This window comes from Brassica napus, chromosome C3 (assembly GCF_020379485.1).
Source record: "Brassica napus cultivar Da-Ae chromosome C3, Da-Ae, whole genome shotgun sequence".
NCBI lineage: Eukaryota > Viridiplantae > Streptophyta > Magnoliopsida > Brassicales > Brassicaceae > Brassica > Brassica napus.
The window spans coordinates 65,144,141-65,165,466 of NC_063446.1; the positions used below are offsets into that span (position 1 = coordinate 65,144,141).

Genomic DNA, 21,326 nt, shown 5'->3' on the forward strand with positions numbered 1-21,326 from the left:
AACTCAGACTTGTCTAAGACAATGATGAAAAGAACCATAAGTCATGTTAAACAAAGACAGTTTACAATATGGGAAAACTATAATTGTTTTTTTTTCATATAACGTGATGAATCTCATTTAAAAATGAAACTCATAATACACTTGTAGGTCCGACCCACAGAAAAAACCGAAGAAGCAAGGATTTCCGACCTTCATAAATATATATTCGTTTCGGCCATCAATGTACAAAGTATCATTTAATTTAGTGGTATAAATGATGGTGTTTATATCTTAATAACCCGGATTCGAATCATGTGCTTAACATTTTTTTTACTCTTTTTAAAAGTAGAGCCCATAAAACGCTGACGTGACACGCCGAGGAAAAACCAAAAACTCAATCAATTTCAAAAACGCAATTTAATTTAGAAAAAAAAAATGAAATTGCGAATTTTACATTAAACATGAAAAGTTTATAACCGTATTTCCATAAATGATTTAACTTCAGAGATAAAACAATCAAACCAGGAAAAAAACCTATTGTTATCGGTTTACACTAAACCTAAACCTAAAAAACAAATAAGCTTAGCCATGTTGCCTCCTCCGGCCTCCATGCTTGACCTTGCCTCCACGGCTCCACCACCTTCAAGCTTCTTCTGCATTTATTACCATCTCCTACCTTCTCTCTCGCGTGACTCCAACTTCATCTAATGTCCCCATCACTAACTTGATCCAACATCCACTAGACTCGAGTCTTCAACTCTTGAAAATAAAACAATCTGTCCTAATGTAACAAGAACAACAGAAAATCAAATTCAGAGAACGAGTGAGAGAAAGTCATCATCAGAAAGAGAGTGAGAGAGAGAGAGAGAGGCGACCAGCGGTGGTGGTAGTAATTCCGGTGAAGACAGAAGGTAAGATATTCGTCAAAAGAGAGAAGCCCCATACTCAGTAGCTAAAAGACCATATGTTAATCCACCTATGAATATAACTCTCCAGTCTTAAAAGCCACCTGGTGATACAAATGAAAAGACACTGAATTAGAATTGGTATAAGAAAGAGAAGCTTGAGTGAAGTTTCGACTTTCGTAACTGATATTGGGTCTCCTTGATGTATTCCATCACGTACTCCCACCTGACGCAACACATTAACTGTAATAAAGAACAAAACTTTCAACTGACAAATAAGTGATAAAAACTCAGAGTTCTCAATCGGATACAGAGAAGGACTCATTGAATCGCTCACAAGCCGATACTCTATTATCAGAAGAACTGTCACTCACTAACAGTGAAAACAGCAGCAAACAAACAACAAACCCAAGAATGTAGATAGATTGGTGATCACGAGGTGATAAAACTCATGAAATCCATTAAGTTTATTAAGAATCAAGTCAAAGCTTCACACTTTCCTGCAACAACAACAATTAAAAAAAAAATCAACTTTGCACAAAAAGAAAGTTGGAGTCTTTATCTATTGAAACACTCACAAGCTTAATAGCGACGGTGAGGCATGACTCCGGTGACGAAGAGAACATAAAAAGACGGAGATCCCAGTTGTGAAGAGACAAAGAGGTGACCAGTGGTGTTTATCACGAGCCTGACGGTGGGGGTGGCGACTCCGGTGAAGACGGATCTAGAAGCGATGGTGGTGGTGACCGACCGTCGGGTCTTCTCTGAACTCCATATCTTCTCTCTCTCTCTCTCTCTCTCTCTCTCAATTCTCTGACCGTCTCTCTTCTTAGAGGAACACGAGATATGTTCAATTTTAGAATAAAAAGAAATAAAAATTATAATTAATCTCAACCGTTGATTCAATCTCATCCAAACGTGTATATAGTGTGATCCATGCCAAACCAACATAAAGAAATGGTGAAAATGGTTAGAAGAGTGATTTTGGACCTTTGATCTAAATCAATCAACGGCTCAAAAAAATCAATACAAATTATCCTTTTATTTATTTATAGTTATTATAAATATTATCAAAACTTTAAATGATTTAATATCATAATTTAAAATTTAAAATCTGAATTTTTTATTTGAATTTTGAAGTTGTGCGATTGACTAAAATATTAAAAATTAAGATTTAATGTTTTATGATATATGTTAATATGAGATATAAGGTTCAGAATTTAAGGTTAAGATTTAGAATCAAGTATACGATTTGAGTTTTTTTATGAGAAAGTATTTGATTTGATTTTTATAATATACTTAAATATTAAGTTTACAGTTTATATTATAAATTTGAATTGATTAGATTATGACTTTGTATGTAGGTTTTAAATTTGTGGTTTAGGATATTAGATTTAGGGTTTAGATTTAAGATTCAGTACTTGAGGTTTAGAATTTAAATTTTAGTTAGATTTAAAAATGATTAATTTTCAGTTTAAGTTTAAGATTGAAGTTATATTAAAAAAAAGATTGAAAATTTATATGATAAGTTTGAGGTTTAGATTTTAAAAAACATGTTTAGGGTTTTGGTTTTCTTGAGTGTTTGGACTAAAATGTTTAAAGTTTAAGATTTATGTATAAAATAGAATTTAAATTATAAGGTTTGAGATATGTAGTTAGGGTTTAGGGCATGTTTAGGGTTTAGAACTTAAGGTAAAAAATGTTCTTTTTGGTCTTTGTAATTTATTATTACTGTTAGATTTTCTTTTTATCATATTATTTTTTGTGTTATTTTTAGATTTTATGATGAGATATTAAAAATTTAGAGGTTACTCAAATTTTATTTATTTATTATTGCTTTTAAAATCATTGATAAATATAATTCACTCTAATAAAACACAAGTAAATCATTAATAAATATAATTTGGATGTGATACAGAGATTTGATAAATAATAAGCCAAAAATATTTATTTCAACAAATATATATTTGATATGATTACATCCGTTACTTAGGCCCTGATTGGCATAACATTAGCATTAGCAGTAGCAGTATGCTATAGAATCAGTATGTTGCAGGAGCTATATGCTTTTGTTAAACTGTTTAATAGGATGATTGGTAGAGCAGTATGAATATGCTATTTAAAATTATTATAAAAATTAATATATAATATATTTTATTTTTAATTAATATATTAATATATTATTTTTAATGAATATATATATATATATATATATAAATATATTAACATATAAAATTAAAAAGATATAAAATTAATTTATTTTATTTAAAAATTTAAAAATTATGTTTATATCGAAAATATTATTTAAAAATAAAATTTTTAATTAAAATATCTATATTTTAAAATAATATTTTCACTTTTAAAATAAATTAAATATATAAATTAAATTATATATTTTAAATGTGAAAAAATATTTTTATTATAAATTAATTTTAGAAATCAAAATTTTATTTTTGGGATATAAAAATAATTTTTTGATATTATATAATAAAATAAAAGAATTAATTATATATTTTCCTTAATTTTATAAATTATGTATGCAAATGCTCTTCTAAAAGCTTCATATGAGAGCATTGGCCAAAGAGCATTTGGAGAGCATTTGTTGATTGGATAATGTAGAGCATAATGCTAATGCTAATGCTCTACCAATCAATGCCTTATATGATTTTTTGAAAAGCTCGTGTATTGATCTGTTGAAGAAATAATACTTCTCAGCTTTTGTCATTCCAGCTGGACGTAAAGTTGATGTTGTCTGATATAATCTATCACTCCATCTCCAGATCTGCAAAAACAAAGACAACCAAAAGAAAGCTAAGAATCTTCTCCACGATATCAAATATTACACAGAATTGGTAGCATCCACAGAAACAATCGAGTGTACAAAAACTCACACAAGCTTGAAAGTTTCACCATTAGTTGTTATCGACCCTCAAGTGAGAAGCTTGAAACTGGGTGTTCAAGCGAACCAATCACCATGCCACAAATCAATGGAGTGAGAACAGGAGGTATACACATACTGTTCCAACAATGGCCTGCAACTTGTTCTTATTCCACCTGTGAACATGAAAGCACAACCAAAATCAACAACATCAGCCTAATTTTTAGATATAACTCAGAAAAAAAAAACAGAAAAGGAAGATGCCAAACATATATCTATCTATCATCTGGAGCTGATTCTTCCTTGATCTCCTCATCCGCAGCATCATCTTGATAAATATCATTCATCAAACATAGACTTTAGCACAAGAAAACTGTGATAATAGAAGACAGAGAAGTTCAGTGCCAGACCTAGACAGATTGGGTGAGTTGGACCAAGCTGTGCTTTCTCTCTCTTTGATACTGAGAGATATCTCCATGAAGTGCCTCGGAAGCTATACTGTTTGATAAAGCCAGAGAGACCTCGTCTGCATCTCTTTTTGTTTGCGTAAAAACAATGGTCTTGCCACCCTTCGCATACACCTTAAAGTTTTTCTGAAATATTGAAATAATCAATATAGAGAACAAACCATGATCATTGTCTTCAGGCCAGACTTAGAAACTAGCAAGCTGTTCTTGGAGAATTATGTGTCATCTGAAACTTAAAGACGAACAGGAGATGTTCTCGATGAATTCTGGATCCTTCTTTCTTCTCGTTATTGTGTAGACCCATTACCAGTCCACAACCACTCTCAACACTGCTTGTCAGAAACCTACTTATCCCAACTCCACCTTTGCAGCCTGTGTGCATATATCTCAAAACTGGTTCACATTACAAAGAAAAACGACAGGAAGTAGACAAAATCAAGGGATTTGAGTAAAGGCCACACAACAACTTCGGTAAGAGATGGTTGAGAGATTTTACCTGCAACTTTTGGAGTAAAGTACCACAAGTAATCTCCCCAAGATGAGGACTTTCAGCATCTGTGACCGCCATTTTCGTGAACTCAGAAGGTTTCCTGCAGAAAATATCAAAACAAATGCAAGTAAGAGACCATAACTATAAACTAAGAGTATGGTACACAGAACTTCCGCGGGTATGAATTTTCGGTTTTTGGTTATTTATTTAACTAAATAATGTATTTGTAATATTTGATGTATTATATTCACCAAGTAAATATTTTTTTTGGCATCTTAAACCAACTATTTATGATGAATATTCGATATCATATACAAAATTGAACAAATAGACGTAATTAGATAATTGTAGACGATATATAAAAACAATGGTTATTAATGTAAAATATGAAGAAATATTATATCATGATTTAGTATGGCATAAAATATTATAAATTAGTTATACATGTTTAAAGAAAATAAAATGAATTTTAAACTTCTATGAAAAATTTAACATATAAAAAAGGGTGATGAATTAGTCATCAAATTGTAAATAATTTCATAATTTTGTTAATAATAAATTATTTATAGTCTTTGTTTTTCGTCAAGATAATTATTAAATGTCCATAACATTAATATGTTAAAAGGCCATATTATGAAAGCCCATGTTGTAACCGTTTTTTTTTCCGGGAAGTGTAACAAAAAAAAATTACCTTTAACTCTTCGTTTTGTTTAAGTTTTGTGTCGGTAAAAGATTAAAAAAAATCTCTATCTTTTTCAATGTTCAATTTGAAGCTTATTATGCGAAAATCATACGCAAATATATGCAATTGGTTGGAATCTCTATATCTTTATATTCTTATAAATTTTAAATTTATTGTTTCATCTTCTGCAAGCAAATCAATTAGCGAAGTAATAGATCAATTGGTTGGAATAAAATCTATTCTTATAATTAGTGTAATTATGGTTACAGTTTCTATATTTAATAGGTACATTAAAGATACGACATTGCAGATATTATGTTTTGATTAGGGGTATTTTTGAATGACTACTTCTCTTTTAATAATATAGATTGAATTCCACAGACCAAACAATCAAAAGAGAAGACGCAGCAATGTAACACAAAAGCGCATCTCTGATTACCAACTCATCACCGGAGCCATTGACGGAAGAAACATGACGGAGTGAGCTTCTGTATTTGACCCAGTTTCCGTAAGCAGGTTCTATCGTGAAGTGAAGAACAAATGGAGTCTTTATCTGTTGAAACACTCACAAGCTTAATAGCGACGGTGAGGCATGACTCCGGTGACGACGAGAACGGAACAAGACGGAGATGCCAGTTATGAAGCAAGAACGCGCCATAGAGGTTTGGTCACGAACTCAGCTATGGGTTGCCATGGATGAGAGCTCTGACGTGACGATGATCGCGAGACTGTTGATGTGTGAAGCAGAGCACGGCGGATTGATGGGCAGAGACACGGCGGTGAGGCTCGAGAGTAGACAAGATGTGCCACCGTGTTCGATTGCGGGTGAGTGGAGACCGAAGAAGAGGACAGAGACGACGAGATGAGAGTGTTCATCTCAATCGAAGAACATAAGAGAAGAGAAAAACCAAGAGTGTGAGAATGGCGGAAAAGAAGAACAATGAAGAACAAAGGGTTTCGATTCTAGGGGAATAAGAAGAGAGTGAAAAGCAAAGGGTTTCGATTTTAACTCTAGTACTTGTCGACTAAAATTTAATATATATTTTTATATATTATAGCATTTATTTTTTGATCTGCAATGGTAAGGTGCCTTCACTTACCAAATTTACGCGGCTAGATTATTTTATTTTCCCGCGATTACAATCATAGCATTTAAATTTTATAAACGCTATTAGAAAGACCAATGTTGTTATACAATAGCAGAAATGTTAAAACCGCTATACTACGATGCTATTAATACCCACATTTCCTGTAGTGAATGAAGCAAGTGAAACAGAGGATGATGACGATGAACAAGAGGTTCCAAGAAGGTCAACAAGAGCGCAGAAGAAACAAGAGTACCTTAGCGAGTATATTTTCCTTGCCGAACTTGAGTGTGAGCAATTGCTGATCATGATTAATTTGGAAACTTAGATTTCAGTGAAGCTAAGACTCATAAAGAATGGATAGTGGCATGTGAGGATGAAATCGAGTCCATAATCAAAAACAAGACATGGAACTTGGCCGATTTGCCAGTAGGAGCTATAGATATCGATTTAAAATGGGTGTTTAAGATAAAAAGGAATCCTGGTGGAAGCCTAAACAAGTTTAAAGCAAGGTCAGTTTCTAAAGGTTATATACAGAGACATGGTATTGACTATGATGAAGTGTTTTCCCCTGTTGCACGGATCGAAACCAGACAATTCATTATAGCTCTTGCGGCCTCAAATCATTGGGAAGTTCATCATCTCGAAGTCAAGACCGCGTTTCTTCACGGTGAACTAAAAGAAGAAGTATTTATGAGACAACCGGAAGGGTTTGAGGTTAAAGGAAGTGAAGATAAAGTGTACAAACTTAATAAAGAACTCTATGGACTTAAGCAAGCTCCAAAAGTTTGGAATATCAAGCTAAACGATATTCTTCGAGGGCTCAGTTTTGTTAAGTGTTCAAAAGAAGCATACCTTTACAGGAGGAAGGAGAACGATCAACTATTGATAGTTCCAGTCTATGTAGATTATCTTCTAGTCAACGGCTCCAACCTAGAGATGATACACGAGTTTAAAAGAGAGATGGCCACAAAATTCGAGATGAGTGACCTTGGAAAGTTAACTTACTATCTTGGCATTGAAGTACTTCAACACAATGATGGTATAACTTTAACGCAAGAGAGATATGTGTCTAAGATTCTTAAGGAAGCAGGAATGGGTGAGTGCAATGCTGTCAAATACCAATGGAACCAAATTTGAAGTTATCTAAGGGACTTGCCAAAAAGTGTGTTAGCGAGAAATAATATAGAAGCATTAGATGCATGCGGTATCTTCCTCATACATGTCCAAATCTTCCTTTTGTGATGGGTTTGCTTAGTCAATACTTGCAGGAACCAAGAGAGTCTCACAATGCGTTACTGAAACAAGTGATGTGGTATCTGTGTGGAACTTATCGTATGGTTTATCATAAGAACGAGCGAGTGGTATGAGTTTGATCGGTTATAGTGACAGTAGCCATAATGCTGATGCAGACGATGGAAGAAGTACAACTGGCCACATCTTCTATTTTGAAAAGTGTCCTATTACTTGGTGTTCACAAAAACAAGAGACAGTAGCACTTTCATCTTGCGAGGCAGAAGTTATCGCAGCTACAAAAGCGGCAAAGAAATCAATTTGGCTTCAAGAGCTTCTTGCTGAAGTAGGCAGAAGAAGATGTGAAAAGTAACCATTTTAATTGATAACAAGTCAGCAATAACACTCACCAACAATCCAGTGTTTCATGGTCTAAGCAAACACATACACATGAGGTTTCATTTTATAAGAGAGTGTGCAGAGAATGAACAGGTAGAAGTGGAGCATGTTCCGACCGAGCAAAAAGCTGACATACTAACAAAATCACTTGGGAAACTGAGGTACAAAGAGATGAGGAGTTTCATTGGAGTTCAAAATCTGAAAAAAAGAGAATTCAAGCTTAAAGGGAAGAATGTTGGATTAAGCTTGATATGACTTAAGGAGCAAGTTATCTATTTTCTACCGAGTTATAAATTAGGAAATAGAAAAAATTATAATGTTTAGGAGTTACCTAAACATTAGATATCAAGTGCTTTTACGATTTATATTATATATATATATATAGATGCAAAGTTGTTGCATAGCATAAGTGTTTATGAGTGATCGAAAACTTAAGGTTTTGAGTGAATTTCCTTAAGAGATTAATAAGAGAGTTATTCTTATAAGTGAATTCTTAACTTTTTCTTAAGGTGGAGATTTAATATATTTCACTAATCCAACCTATAGTTTTTTCTTAACGTTGGAAGTTTCAGATCTTAAACCTATAATCTCCACTACAAGAAAATCAGTAATTTCTGACCGTCATATCCGTTGGAAAACGGTCGAAAATGGCCTGCTCTGACGGATTTCCGACGGATCTGACCGTCAGATCTATATGGTCAGAAATTTTTTAGCGGTCAGAAACGGTCAGATATGTCTGACCGAAAACCGACGAATTACTACGGTCGGAAATTTCCGACAGAATGTCCGTCAGAAATATCGGTCAGAAACTTCTGACCGTAGTTGCGGTCGGAAATTTTTGACGGGTGTTTCGGTCAGAAAAAATTGACGGAAATCGCGGTCGGAAAGTTTTGACGGAATTTACGGTCAGAAATATTTGACGGAAAGTACGGTCAGAAAGTTTTGACGGGTAGTTCGGTCGGATATTTCTGACAGGTTCATCGGTCAGAAACGCTTATTTCGGCTCAAAATATAAAATATTGAAATGGTAGTTCGATTGTGAATTTTAAAAGTCGAATTTTTATAAATAAATTGGCAAAGTTAAACTAACATACATCGATAAAGTAATTAATTTACATGGTCATAGATTGTACAAACATACCAAAATGATTAATCACACCAAAACAAGTAAAAAAAACATACCAAAACGGTTGGCAAAGTTCCAGCAAGTAAAAAAAAAAAACCAAAGTTCCTTACTAGAAACATCGATCGTCGGGGCTTTGGGTTGGAGAGTCCGGCTGGGTTTGAGTTGCAGAGAACTGCTCGGGGCAAAGGTTGGAAATGAAAACGGTCACGCGACGAAGCTCTTCCTCAATAGCTTGACGTTTTGTCCGCTCTTCATCAAGCTCCGTCTTCATCCGCTCCATGTACTGAACAATACTCGAGGAAGAAACAGAGAGCTGAGATGATGTGGTTGAGATAGCTTCGGAGGTACGACCGATACCATACCGACGACCCTTCTTAATAGGAACATTCTACAAAAGAAGAGTAGAAAGATTTTAAAATTTTATAAAAACTATAAATATAACATGTTAAGCAGAATAAACTGGCTCGGTTTCTGTTTTTCTATATACAAAGTCACACAACCCTTAACTGAATTCAAACTGACAGTTTTACCGAAGTGAAACCAAACCTATATTAGAAGCTTGAGAACGAATCCTAAAATTCTAAGTTATTGGCTGGAGAAAAAAAAAAAAACAACTGACCACATAAAGTAGACATACCTCGAGAACCAGTTGGTTGATCTCTTCGCGGGACAGCATTTTAGAAGCTGTAGATCCATCATTCGCAGACAACTGAGACTGCTGAAGTTGTGCTTCTTTGTCCTCCTTCAGCTTACTCAGAGTTGCCAACAACTCTCTCGCAACAGGATCTTGCACCTCACCGGTTTGTTTATTGGTGTGCATATCCCTCATCAATTCTAACCAATCTGGTGGCACACCACCCCTTTCAGCAGTCTTCCAATACACACACAAATGATATAAGAGTACCAGTTCAATGTATATGATGAAATTAATAAAATTGAAAAAAATAAGATACCGCTTACCATTTCTATCTCACGTTCCTCTCGTGTCTTAGCACCACCATTGTGTACTGCTTCACCTTTTCCACCACGCTTGCTTCTTCTATTACCAGAATTGGTAGCTGCAATATGTGCAGTAGCATCGAGCTGCCAATAGGCTTTAAACCCATCCCACACATCTTGATTCAGACATATGGGTTTATCCTTCTTCAGCCTCCACTTTTTCTTCCACTCAGTCACGTTGCTCGTGTACTGCTTTCTAGCCTGCAAATTAAAGGCTGTCCGCACAGTATTGGTGTAAGCAGGGTCCCAGTTCCAATCTTGCTGCAATGAACATGCAAACACAACAAACATATGCATAAGTCGAAATTAATCTGTAACCAAGCGGACATTTACATTACAAAAAGACATTACCGCAAATGAACGGAGCCACATCTTCTGAATTTCTAATGGAACATGTGCATACGTCGGATAAGGCAACTCAAGGAGACTGTGAAAGCACTTCAAAATCGACTTGCAATTTGCATTGCGATTGCTTCGCCTAAACCTATAACAATGAATACATAAGCACATAGCAAAATAGAAATGATTAGATGAAGAATTAAAAATTTACCAGCTAGTATTTGGTTCTCCATTTGGGCTCAGCTTAGGAAGCAACTCTCGTCCTGGTGCCACCAACAACTCGTTCAGTAACCTATCCTCGATGATTGATGCTGGCTGTGGCTGAGGGACACTTGTTCCTTGTGTAGCCGGGGAACCCAGACCAGCAGATGAGGAAGATGGAAAAGAACCGGCGAGAAAATCCGCATAAGACCTCGAGTCAAAAAAAAATTAACACTTAGAACAAAAATTGAAATGTTTTTGATAGAGAGTTAACAACATAACCGATCAATATCTATGTACTTTTACAGTTTTAATTCCCACAACCTATAAGAAGCTATCAACATCATACACGGAAAATCATTTGACAAAATCAAAACTGATGATTCATTCGCACGAAGCAGACCAAGAATCTATCAAAATCATAGACGGGAATTTTTGCCATAATCAAAACCGATAATCAAGCATTCAGACGAAGCAGGACACAAAGCTATCTATCATCATCATAACGAGAAATCATTTGCCCCAAAACCTAAACTAAACAAACGAAAGTCATAAAACTTACATCGGCTGAGATTTTCGAGAGAGAGAGAGAGGGAGAGAGATCGGAATGCAGGGACGGCGAGATCGACGGAGAACGGAGGGGGAGAGCGACGCAGAACGAGGTGGGGAGATCGACGGAGATGAGGATGAAACAAGGAGGCAATTTCATCTAGAGGGGGAGGATACGGATTAGGGTTAATGCGTTTCTGGATATATAAAACCCTTCCGACCGCAATAATGGTTGGAAACCGGTCAGAAAATTCCGACCGAAACCGGTCAGAAATCAGTCGGAAATTGAATATTTTTTTTAAAACAAAATTCCGCTTTGAAACATTCATTAAAATACAATAAAACATATGAAAAATATTTTATTTAAAAGTAGTCAGACTTACTAAAAAAGATTTTCTCTTAAACATTACAAAATATATAATATCTTTCTAACTTATAAAATTTTTTAAAAAATATTGAATATTTTTTTTAAAAAAAAATTCGCTTTGACACATTCATTAAAATAAAATAAAACATATGACAAAATATATTATTTAAAAGTACTCAGACTTACTAAAAAATATTTTCTCTTAAACATTACAAAATATATAATATCTTTCTGACTTATAAAAGTTTTAATTAATCCGAATTAGACGAATATTCTGACGAAACCAAGTCTTCGTTGAATTCTCCGTTCTCCGACTCCGAATCTGAGAATACTTCGTTGTCACCTACACCAGTAAAATCAACAACAAGATCGATTTCGGAGCCATCAACATGAAGATCACCTATGGCATTGCTCGAGGATTGTTGCATCGCAGCCGTATCCGAAACTCCTTCCAATTTCCCCCGTGGAGTTATATGGGTCACGGTGACCCAAGGGTCTTGTTTATTCCTCACACGAGGATACCGAATATAAGTTACTTGATCAGCTTGTGAAGCCAGAATGAACGGATCATAGTTTGCAAGACTTCTTCTGGAATGTACTGATGTTACTCCGAACTCGTCAATTCGTACACCATATCCAACGATCGGGTTGTACCAATCAGCAAAGAAGGCAACACACCTCAAATTAAGGATACCTGGATAGTGAATCTCCAATATCTCACGCAAAATACCATAGTAGATTACTTCGCCAGATCTAGCAGATATACCATGATTTATAGTTGGCTGCGTAGTGTTTTCGCTGAAAATCTTAAAAGCATATCCACGCGTGCAATACATCGGGTACGACACAGCAACAAATTTGGGACCAAGGGCCAACTCCTCTAACCATGGCTGAATAGGATCTCCTCTGGACAAGAGAAACCTTACCTTCATAGTAGTCACAAATTTAAGTAATGCACCATGTACAAAAAATCAAAAATTCAGAAGTAATAGATAATAGATTTCAAAAAACTTACATAGAATTTTAGCCAATTTACGAACTCGTTTTCCTTTAGTGCAGAAAGCTGATCTTCAGTGTAATTAGGATACGCACCCCTTATTTGCTCCATGTAAATCCTGCCATTGAAATCATAATTAGTTACAAATTTATTTACAAAATAGGATTCTTAATATATCATACTAAAACAGAACTACCTTTCGTATGTCATTACTTCTTCGCAGTTTGCTAAAATGTACTTATGTAAGTGCATGTGCTCTTGTTCGGTGAGTCTTCTACTTTTTCCTTTTCCACTTAATCGACCAATTTGGGAAAATATGGTAGGCACCTCGACAGGATAAACTGTTCTATGCCCTCCATCATCATGTCTTGATGGTTTTCGACTTTTAGTTTGTACTTCAGGGGCAAAATAGTAAGCAGCGAACTGGGATGTTTCCTCATTGATGCTTTGTGAAACAATAGAACCCTCAACTCGGCTTAAATTTTTCACTTTCTGCTTGAAATGATACATAGAACGCTCAACCAGGTACATCCATCGATATTGAACCGGGCCCCCAAGTTCTGCTTCTCGAGCGAGATGGATTGGAAGATGCTCCATAACATCAAAAAAGGAAGGTGGAAAAATCTTCTCGAGATTGCATTGGATTATCGGAATCTTTTCTTTCAAGTTTCTGATTCCATCTGCTGTTAATGATCTCGAGCACAAATCTCGAAAGAAAGCTGCTATTCCTGTAACAAAGAAAAAATTATGTTAGATATGAAAAGATACTATGTAACAGGTGAAGAAGTTATTGAATACTAAATTTACCTGCTATTGCTTCATGTACATGTTTTGGAAGAAGACCAGCGAAGCAAAATGGGAGAAGACGCTGCATCATGACATGACAATCATGACTTTTCAAACCAGAAAACTTTCCTTCTTCGCGATTAACACAGTTCCTTAGATTAGACGCATATCCATCTGGGAATTTGACGCTATCTATAATCCAGTCGAAGAACTCTTGCTTTGCAGCTTCATCTAACCGATAAATAGGCATTGGAAGTTTTCCTCTCCCATCCACGTGGAGAGATTCCCGAGCACATATATCTGGCAAGTCTAATCTGGACTTCAGGTTGTCTTTCGTCTTTCCCTTGACATTGAGAATGGTATTCATGATGTTGTCAAAGATATTCTTCTCTATATGCATCACATCTAAATTATGCCTAAGTAGATGGTTCTCCCAATACGGCAACTTCCAAAAAATACTTTTCTTGTGTGTGATTTTCGCCATATCCATAAACTGGATCATGCCCATTTCCCCCACATTTAGCTGTCGATTCCACACCAAAATCTCTGAGTTGAGTCAGGATAGATTTTCCATCTATTTCTGGTGGCAGACCATCAAACACCTTTTTGTTCTTAGTAAACAAAGTGGTGCTTTTTCGATACGGATGGTCATGGGGTAGATATCGTCTATGACAATCAAACCAACATGTCTTCCTTCCATTCTTCAGTTGAAACGCATCTGTGTTATCTTGACAGTAGGGACACGCTAATCTTCCATGTGTTGTCCATCCAGATAACATTCCGTATGCGGGAAAGTCACTTATGATCCACATAAGCACTGCACGCATTATAAAATTCTGCCTAGCATATATATCATACACTTCAACTCCTTCGGCCCATAGCATTTTCAACTCATGAATCAATGGTTGCAAATAGACATCAAGGGATCTTTTAGGATGCGCAGGACCAGGAACTAGAATTGTGAGAAAGAGAAACTCTCGTTTCATGCACAATGATGGAGGTAAATTGTATGGTGTTACAATAACTGGCCAAAGATAATATTGTCTCCCATGGCTTCCGAACGGGTTGAATCCATCCGTACTTAATCCAAGGTAAACATTTCTTCTCTCAGATGCAAAACTAGGATACACTGACTGAAAATGTTGCCAGGCTTTTGCGTCTGATGGATGAGCAATTTCTCCGTTGCTGTTGTGTTCACCATGCCATCTCATAGCCTCGGCGGTATGTTTGAATTGGTATAACCTCTTTAGTCGGTCTGTTATTGGCAAGTACCACATTCTCTTATACGGGATTTTAGTCTTTCGACTTGTTTTTTGAAACCGTGGTTTGTGACAAAATCGACAACTAGTACGATCAACATCCCTTCTCCAGTATAGCATACAGTTGTCGATGCAAACATCTATCATTTGATAGGGCAAACCCAACCCTAAAACTAACTTTTGTATCTCATAATAGGTAGCTGGTGAAAGGTTATCTTCCGGCAATATATCTTTCACAAAACCAGCTATCGCATCAACACAATCTTCGCTTAAGTTATAATCTGTTTTAATAGACATCATCCTTGTTGCAGCTGAAAGAGGTGAAATACCATCTCTACAACCATCATATAACGGCTGTTTTGCTGCATCTAACATATCATAAAATTTCTGCGCTTCAAAGTTTGGTTCCTCTACTCTATACCTATCTTCAACCATTTGAACAGTTCCTATATGTTCATCTAAGCCACCTTGTTGTTCTCCTAACCCCCCCCCCCCCCCCCCCCCCATGTTATTTTCTTCACTAGCACTACCGAAATTCACCATAGAATCAGTTTCACCATGCGAATACCAAACTTTATAACCCGCCATAAACCCTCTATTATATAAGTGCTTCCATACACCACTAACTGTACCAAATCTACGATTTTGACAAATTGGACAAGGACAGTACATCTTACCCGTTTCCAAAGTCCTCGGCTGGTTTGAGGCAAATGACATGAATTGTTGAAGACCTTCCGCAAACTCTTCTGTCAAAAGTCCAGTAGATGGATCTTGATGATTGTGATCCATCCAAGACCTAAAATATTCATTATGATTTGAGGAAGACATTTTGTATTGTAGAGAATTGTTTTTTATAGTTGAATTTGTGAATGAGCCAGGACCGGCGTTCTGATATTTAAAGACAAATTTCTGACGGACTTTTGACCGTTTCTGACCGATTTTCAACGGCTATAAAAACGTTCGAATTTTGGTTAGAAATCCGTTGGAAATTTCTGACCGATGTCCGACGACTGTGTTCGGTCAAAAATTTTCGACAGATTTCCGACAGATTTCGGACGGATAATATTTTAAATTATTGTCGTCAGAAATTTCTGACCGTTTTCTGTCGACTTTGTAGCCGTCGGAAAGTTCTGACCAAATCAGATTTCTGTTGGAAATCTGTCGGAAATTTCCGACCAAAAAAATAACGGTCAAAAGTTCGGTCAGAAAAAACCTTCTTTCTTGTAGTGCTCCTTCACATCTAAAATCAGCATTTAGAAATTTTTATTAAAGAATAACCCTCCATGCGAAAGGTAATTTGAACCCAAGATGCAAAGGATAATCAACTTTAGTTTAACCAAGAATCTGAAAATTTGATGAGAAAACAAGTTACAAACCGTTTCTTTACGTACATATCTGTACGACTTGTTTACCAAAAGAATAAAATCTATTCAACTTTTTGCTCATGGAACCATATCCTGCTTTTTTCACAATCATAAGCAGCGTAAAACCTCTCTACAACGAGAATCATAAGCAGATTCAGAGGATGATGTAATCCACTCAATATAATCAGAAGACGAGCCAACGATTTGAAGCACAAGTACACTCCAGGGTCTGTGTTGAGGCACATCGGACATGTTTGGCCTTAATGTCCAAGACTTGGAGCATAAAAACAAAACCTTGACCCAGAGCTGATCCTAACGTCGAAAGAGCTCCGTGCTGGAAAAACATTTTGGCTCATTACCCTGTTAATTTATTAGAAAATATAGTATACAACTAATGGATTTTGAACATGCTATCTTAAGAAGACCAGAGTGTGAAATTAGCAATTGAGTTAGTAACTTTTTAGCATAAATAATTTTCTCCTAAAATTCATAAAGATTTTGAAAACTATAATCAAATTTATTACAAGATTAGCAACATTTAGGTGGAAGGAGAAACAAATGTTTGTGGATGAAACCAGATTAAATCCCAAATATCCGTTTTAGTGCAAGTTGACATTGGCTTTTTTTCCTTCTCTTCTTTTCGATGTTAGACTCCATATACCTATCTATGTCTATATATCACCAGCACAACTTGTGATCAAGGTTTGTAACTTCACTGAAATATGCAGTTTTCTACAAGTTACTTGATGCAAGCTAATAGCATTTGTTTCAGATATCTTCTTCTTAGGTAAATGTGGATATTTTCGTTTACAGTTTGATATAGATTAACATTAATCAGAACAATATTAGCGCATAACATAACCTTAGCTTTCATTACATGATAGTTTAGGTTACTAATTATTAAAGTTAAGACTCAGAATAATAACAATGCATCACATAACCTTAATACCACCATTACATGAGAGTCTTAGTTTCATGCTGCAGCGAGCTTCGAGTTGGAAGAAAAGATTCGGTTTAGAGTCGCTGCCAAGCGAATTCCGCCTTGTGCAATTCTCTTCTCTACAATGTATAGCCGAGAGAGGAAGTAGTAATCTTGAGAAACAAATGTGAAACAAAATCAGAACAGGATTGCATATTTGAAAGCTAAGATGATCTTGTTTCAAAGTGAATCATCTTTTTAATGCTCAAAAGTATGTATACCGCCTAAAGTAGTCCCTGTGGTAGCATCTTTGTAAGCATACTTGCAGGCAAGATCAATGCTTTCAAAAGCATATCTGACAACACCAAGAAACACACATAATCAACATTAATGGTGATTTAGAAAAGAAAGAAAGATATGGCAGCTAAAACAAAACCATATTTGCTTTGCTAAAGATAGGGATGCTTACCGATTTGGGCAGACGGTTTGGTGACCTGGACATGACTCCCATGACGGTACATCATTTGACCAGCCGTACTATATTAATTATTAAGACAGCAGTTAAAGACAAACAATTACTGTGATTTAAGTAATATCTTGGATGTGCTTAAACGTGGTGATGCTCTTAAACTGAAAAAAAAAAAAAAGTAAGATCATACCTCGAGTTTGTTTAGAAGGGAATGAATCATGACTGAAAGGCTTGAATTGTAGTATTTCTTTAGAGCAGACTCAATTATCTTGTCATCCCAAACCTTCACAATCAACGTGACTCTTTTTATATATAATTATGATCATTAGAAGATATTAATGTATTAATTAGGATTTTGATGATCGACAAGAAAACACTTACACGGTGCAAATTAGTTTCTTGATTATACCAATTGAGTTTGACATTGTTACCACCTTGATCTCCTTTAAAACCTTCATGCAAGGGCTGTGAACAGAAATCAAAATCCACATTAGGGACTAGCCATACTCTGTGCAGTTACTACTTTACACTAATCACAGTTGCAATGTGAATAGAGTAGCCTTAATTGCATATAGCCCAGTATTAATTAACCTGATGGACATCTCCCATAAAGTGTGACACGAACAGGAGAGTTTCTGTCAAGTTATCTGCAAACAAATTAGAAGAAGAGTAGTCACGCTATCCTCCATGTAACCTATACACTAAAAGTCTAACTCACAGTGGAACTGGAACATTAAATGGCTTGCGTAATTGAAGATTGCTCCTGTCACACACTTGCCATTACGGCAGCCCCCTACACATAAAAAGACAAGAAGAATTAACATTCTATTGCCAATATCAAAAAGAAACATGAATGATATTTGCAAGAAAAGAAACACACGAGAATACTCATAGTTGCATTCGTAATTAGGTGTGTCAGCATAATGCAAAGCGTAAGTCCAATTCCACTCAGGGCGGCGTTTGATCTCATCAGGCCATGAGCAAACAGCTGCTAGTTCACCATTTGCATATGCAGGGAGAAGTTTCTTCACTGCAACTAGAGTATTTTTCTCAAAATAGCTCTACAAGGATTGAAAAAAACATGGCATTATCAGAGATCACACAGGGAAATGCAGTCAGATCCGGTCCTAAAATTTATGGAATTCAAACAATTACTAAACATATTTTTCCTAATCATTTGGAGGTCGAACTATATGTCTATATATACAAATTAGCCATTAATATTTGGGAATTTTTCTTAAATAGTTTTTTTTTAAGTTTTATTCCAAAATAGTCTTAAAAATAACTAAAATTAGCTTTTTTATTTTAAATTTTTTATTTTTTTATTTTTTATTTTTAAAAATTTTAAACTCCATTCTCAAAACTTCACATTCTTAGCTCTAAACCCTAAATCTATACTAGTTAATCCTAGAATATAAATATATATTTATCTTTTAATAGAATCTTTTTTGGTCATTTTCTTTTTTAAAAGTTATTTTGTGAAAATCAACTGAAAAGAACTATCTTAGAATTTTTTTTTTACTAATAATTTGGGAAAGCCATAAATGAATAGTTCATCGCGATGGCAAGAACGGGCTAATTTGCAAACAGCGTATCATATCTATATAATCACATAGATCATTCTTGTAGTAGTAAACAAAGTTTCACCTGAGCTATTTTGCAGACAGCGTAATGACCACCGACTCCCCAACTGAGAGCTCCATGGACGAGATGTGTAAGGAGGAGTATACTTGCGACCCACGTTCTCAATGATAAACCCATCTTGACAAAAAGAAAACAAATATTCCCTCTTTATTTTCAAAACTAGAAAGAGAGAACAAGAAGAGGTAGAAGAACAAGGAGTATAAACCCATCTTGACAAAAAGAAAACAAATATTCCCTCTTTATTTTCAAAAGGAGTTTCTCACCTTCCCAAAGCCTTATGATTGGTTTTCCTTACTCTATACTTTTCATTGATGGGGATATATCATATATCTATGTAGAGATTGTAAATATTTAATTGTTGGGAGATTCAAAATAAGGGTTTGCAAATGACACTCGCACTCTAATATTCATACCTAATAATTTTTTGAAGTTCGTCCAACCGTCCATTAAACAAAATAACTTTTTTAAAAAATTAATAAAAACAATTTTGAATATGAAAATTCATTATTTTTGCTAATAAAGAATTGTGATAGATAGGACTAAACATCATCATTGACATTGTAGGTAATAAAGAATGACCCAAAACGAGGGAGTACGTACGCTTCACATGACTTGCTCTCTCGTTGACTTCTTATACATGTATATTTCACTAATCCAGCCTATGGTTTTTCTTTAACATTGGAAGTTTCAGATCTTAAACCTTGATCTCCTTCACATCTAAAATCAGCATTTAGAAATTTTGATTTACCGAATGACCCTCCACACTAAGGGTAATTCAAACCCAAGATACAAAGGATAATCAACTGTAGTTTAACCAAGAATCTGAAAATTTGATGAGCAAAACAAGTACCAAACCATTTCTTTGCATACAAATCCGTGTCTAGAGGATATAGTGAAGAAGACTTCTTAATCACCTATGTTCTATTTCTAAAACATTAAAAAGTCTAGTTTTTGGTTGCATTAGTTTGTAAAGAAGCCTTTTTTGATCCGAATAAATTTAACATTATTTCAAAAAAAAAAAAAAAATCTGTATGACTTGTTGGATTTGTGAAATCCCGTGTCCAACTCTATATTGTCCGATTAGTACGATATTGTCCACTTTGGGCCTTAAGCAAGCCCGCATGGTTTTACTTTTGGTTTCCTTCCCAAAAGATCTCATACTAATTAGAGTTGAACATATCTTTATATATTGGACACTCCTTGTCTAAACTTCCAATGTGGGACTTAGATTGATATCTCACACGACTTGCTTACCAAAAGAAAAAATCTATACAACTTTTTGCTCATGGAATCATTTATTGCTTCTAGTTTTCACAATCATAAGCAGCCTAAAGCCCCTCTACAATGAGAATCATAAGAAGATTCAGACGATGATATCCACACAATATAATCCGAAGACGAGCCAACGACTTGAAGCACCAGTGCACTCCAGGGTCTGTGCTTAAGCACATGCCGCCCATCGGATATGTTTGGCCTTAATGTCCAAGACTTATTAGAGCATGCAAGTAAAACCTTGACCCAGAACCGATCCTAGCGTTGACTGGGCTCGGTGCTAAAAAAAACATTTTGGCTCACTAACCTGTTAATTTATTAGAAAATATAGTATACAATTGATTTGAACTTAGTATCTTAAGAAGACAAGAGTGTGACATTAGTAATTCACTACAAGAAAACACCGGTATTCCGACGACAAATATCGTCGGTATGTCCTCGGAATAACGGTATTCCGAGGACATACCTACGAGAATGGTCGTCGGGAATTTCTCGTCGGAAAGTAAAATTTCATCGGAATTTTCTCGAAAAATTCCAAGGGAATACCGAGAATCAAAGATTCCGAGGACATTTCGAAGAAACATTTTCTAGGACTTTTCGTCGGTATCTCCTCGGATATTTCCGATGGAACGGTCCTCGGAAACATTCCGAGAGAAAAGAGGTATCGGAATATTCCTTATCCTTCAACTGGTCCAGCACTTCTGGATCAACATAGGTCTGTGGTGCAGAAGGAGGAACCGACCGGGCTCGATGACCCAAACCGACCAAACGTCCCTTCTTCTTTGGAACCGACTGAAATAGAAAATAAACAAATTTAAATAATAGAAAAGATGATAAAATGAAAATAAAGAAATAAATGAATTGAACTTTTTTATAAAGATCATACCGATTCAACGATTTCGTTGATTCGAATCCGG

At 35.4% G+C, this 21,326-nt stretch overlaps 1 protein-coding gene and 1 long non-coding RNA gene across 3 annotated transcripts; both read right to left on the minus strand.

Moving 5' to 3' along the window:
• Nucleotides 1-413: 413 nt before the first annotated feature.
• LOC106432132 lies at nt 414-1,728 on the minus strand. Of its 2 annotated transcripts, none has more exons than XR_001286358.3 (4): nt 1,463-1,728; nt 1,069-1,384; nt 855-988; nt 414-760 (listed from the first exon to the last, which is right to left on the minus strand). It is a non-coding gene; the product is annotated as an uncharacterized LOC106432132 (long non-coding RNA). The 2 variants fall into 2 exon arrangements; XR_001286356.3 differs by having other exon boundaries at nt 414-755; nt 1,463-1,726.
• Nucleotides 1,729-17,078: 15,350 nt separating this feature from the next.
• Nucleotides 17,079-19,254, minus strand: LOC106432140 (endonuclease 3). Its single transcript, XM_048749903.1, has 9 exons — nt 19,141-19,254; nt 18,374-18,554; nt 18,212-18,286; nt 18,085-18,140; nt 17,875-17,958; nt 17,684-17,776; nt 17,494-17,561; nt 17,306-17,379; nt 17,079-17,197 (listed from the first exon to the last, which is right to left on the minus strand). The coding sequence occupies exons 1-9, from the start codon at nt 19,252-19,254 to the stop codon at nt 17,079-17,081; spliced, it is 864 nt and encodes a 287-aa protein (XP_048605860.1).
• Nucleotides 19,255-21,326: the final 2,072 nt, after the last annotated feature.

What these genes read in the sequence shown, in the direction of transcription:
- LOC106432140 (XM_048749903.1), bottom strand. Translation starts at nt 19,254, where the DNA reads ATGGGTTTATCATTGAGAACGTGGGTCGCAAGTATACTCCTCCTTACA. An exon ending in CAAACCGTCTGCCCAAATCG is followed by an intron (nt 17,380 to 17,493) that starts GTAAGCATCCCT and finishes TGGTGTTGTCAG; the next exon opens with ATATGCTTTTGAAAGCATTG. An exon ending in CACAGGGACTACTTTAGGCG is followed by an intron (nt 17,198 to 17,305) that starts GTATACATACTT and finishes TTGTTTCTCAAG; the next exon opens with ATTACTACTTCCTCTCTCGG.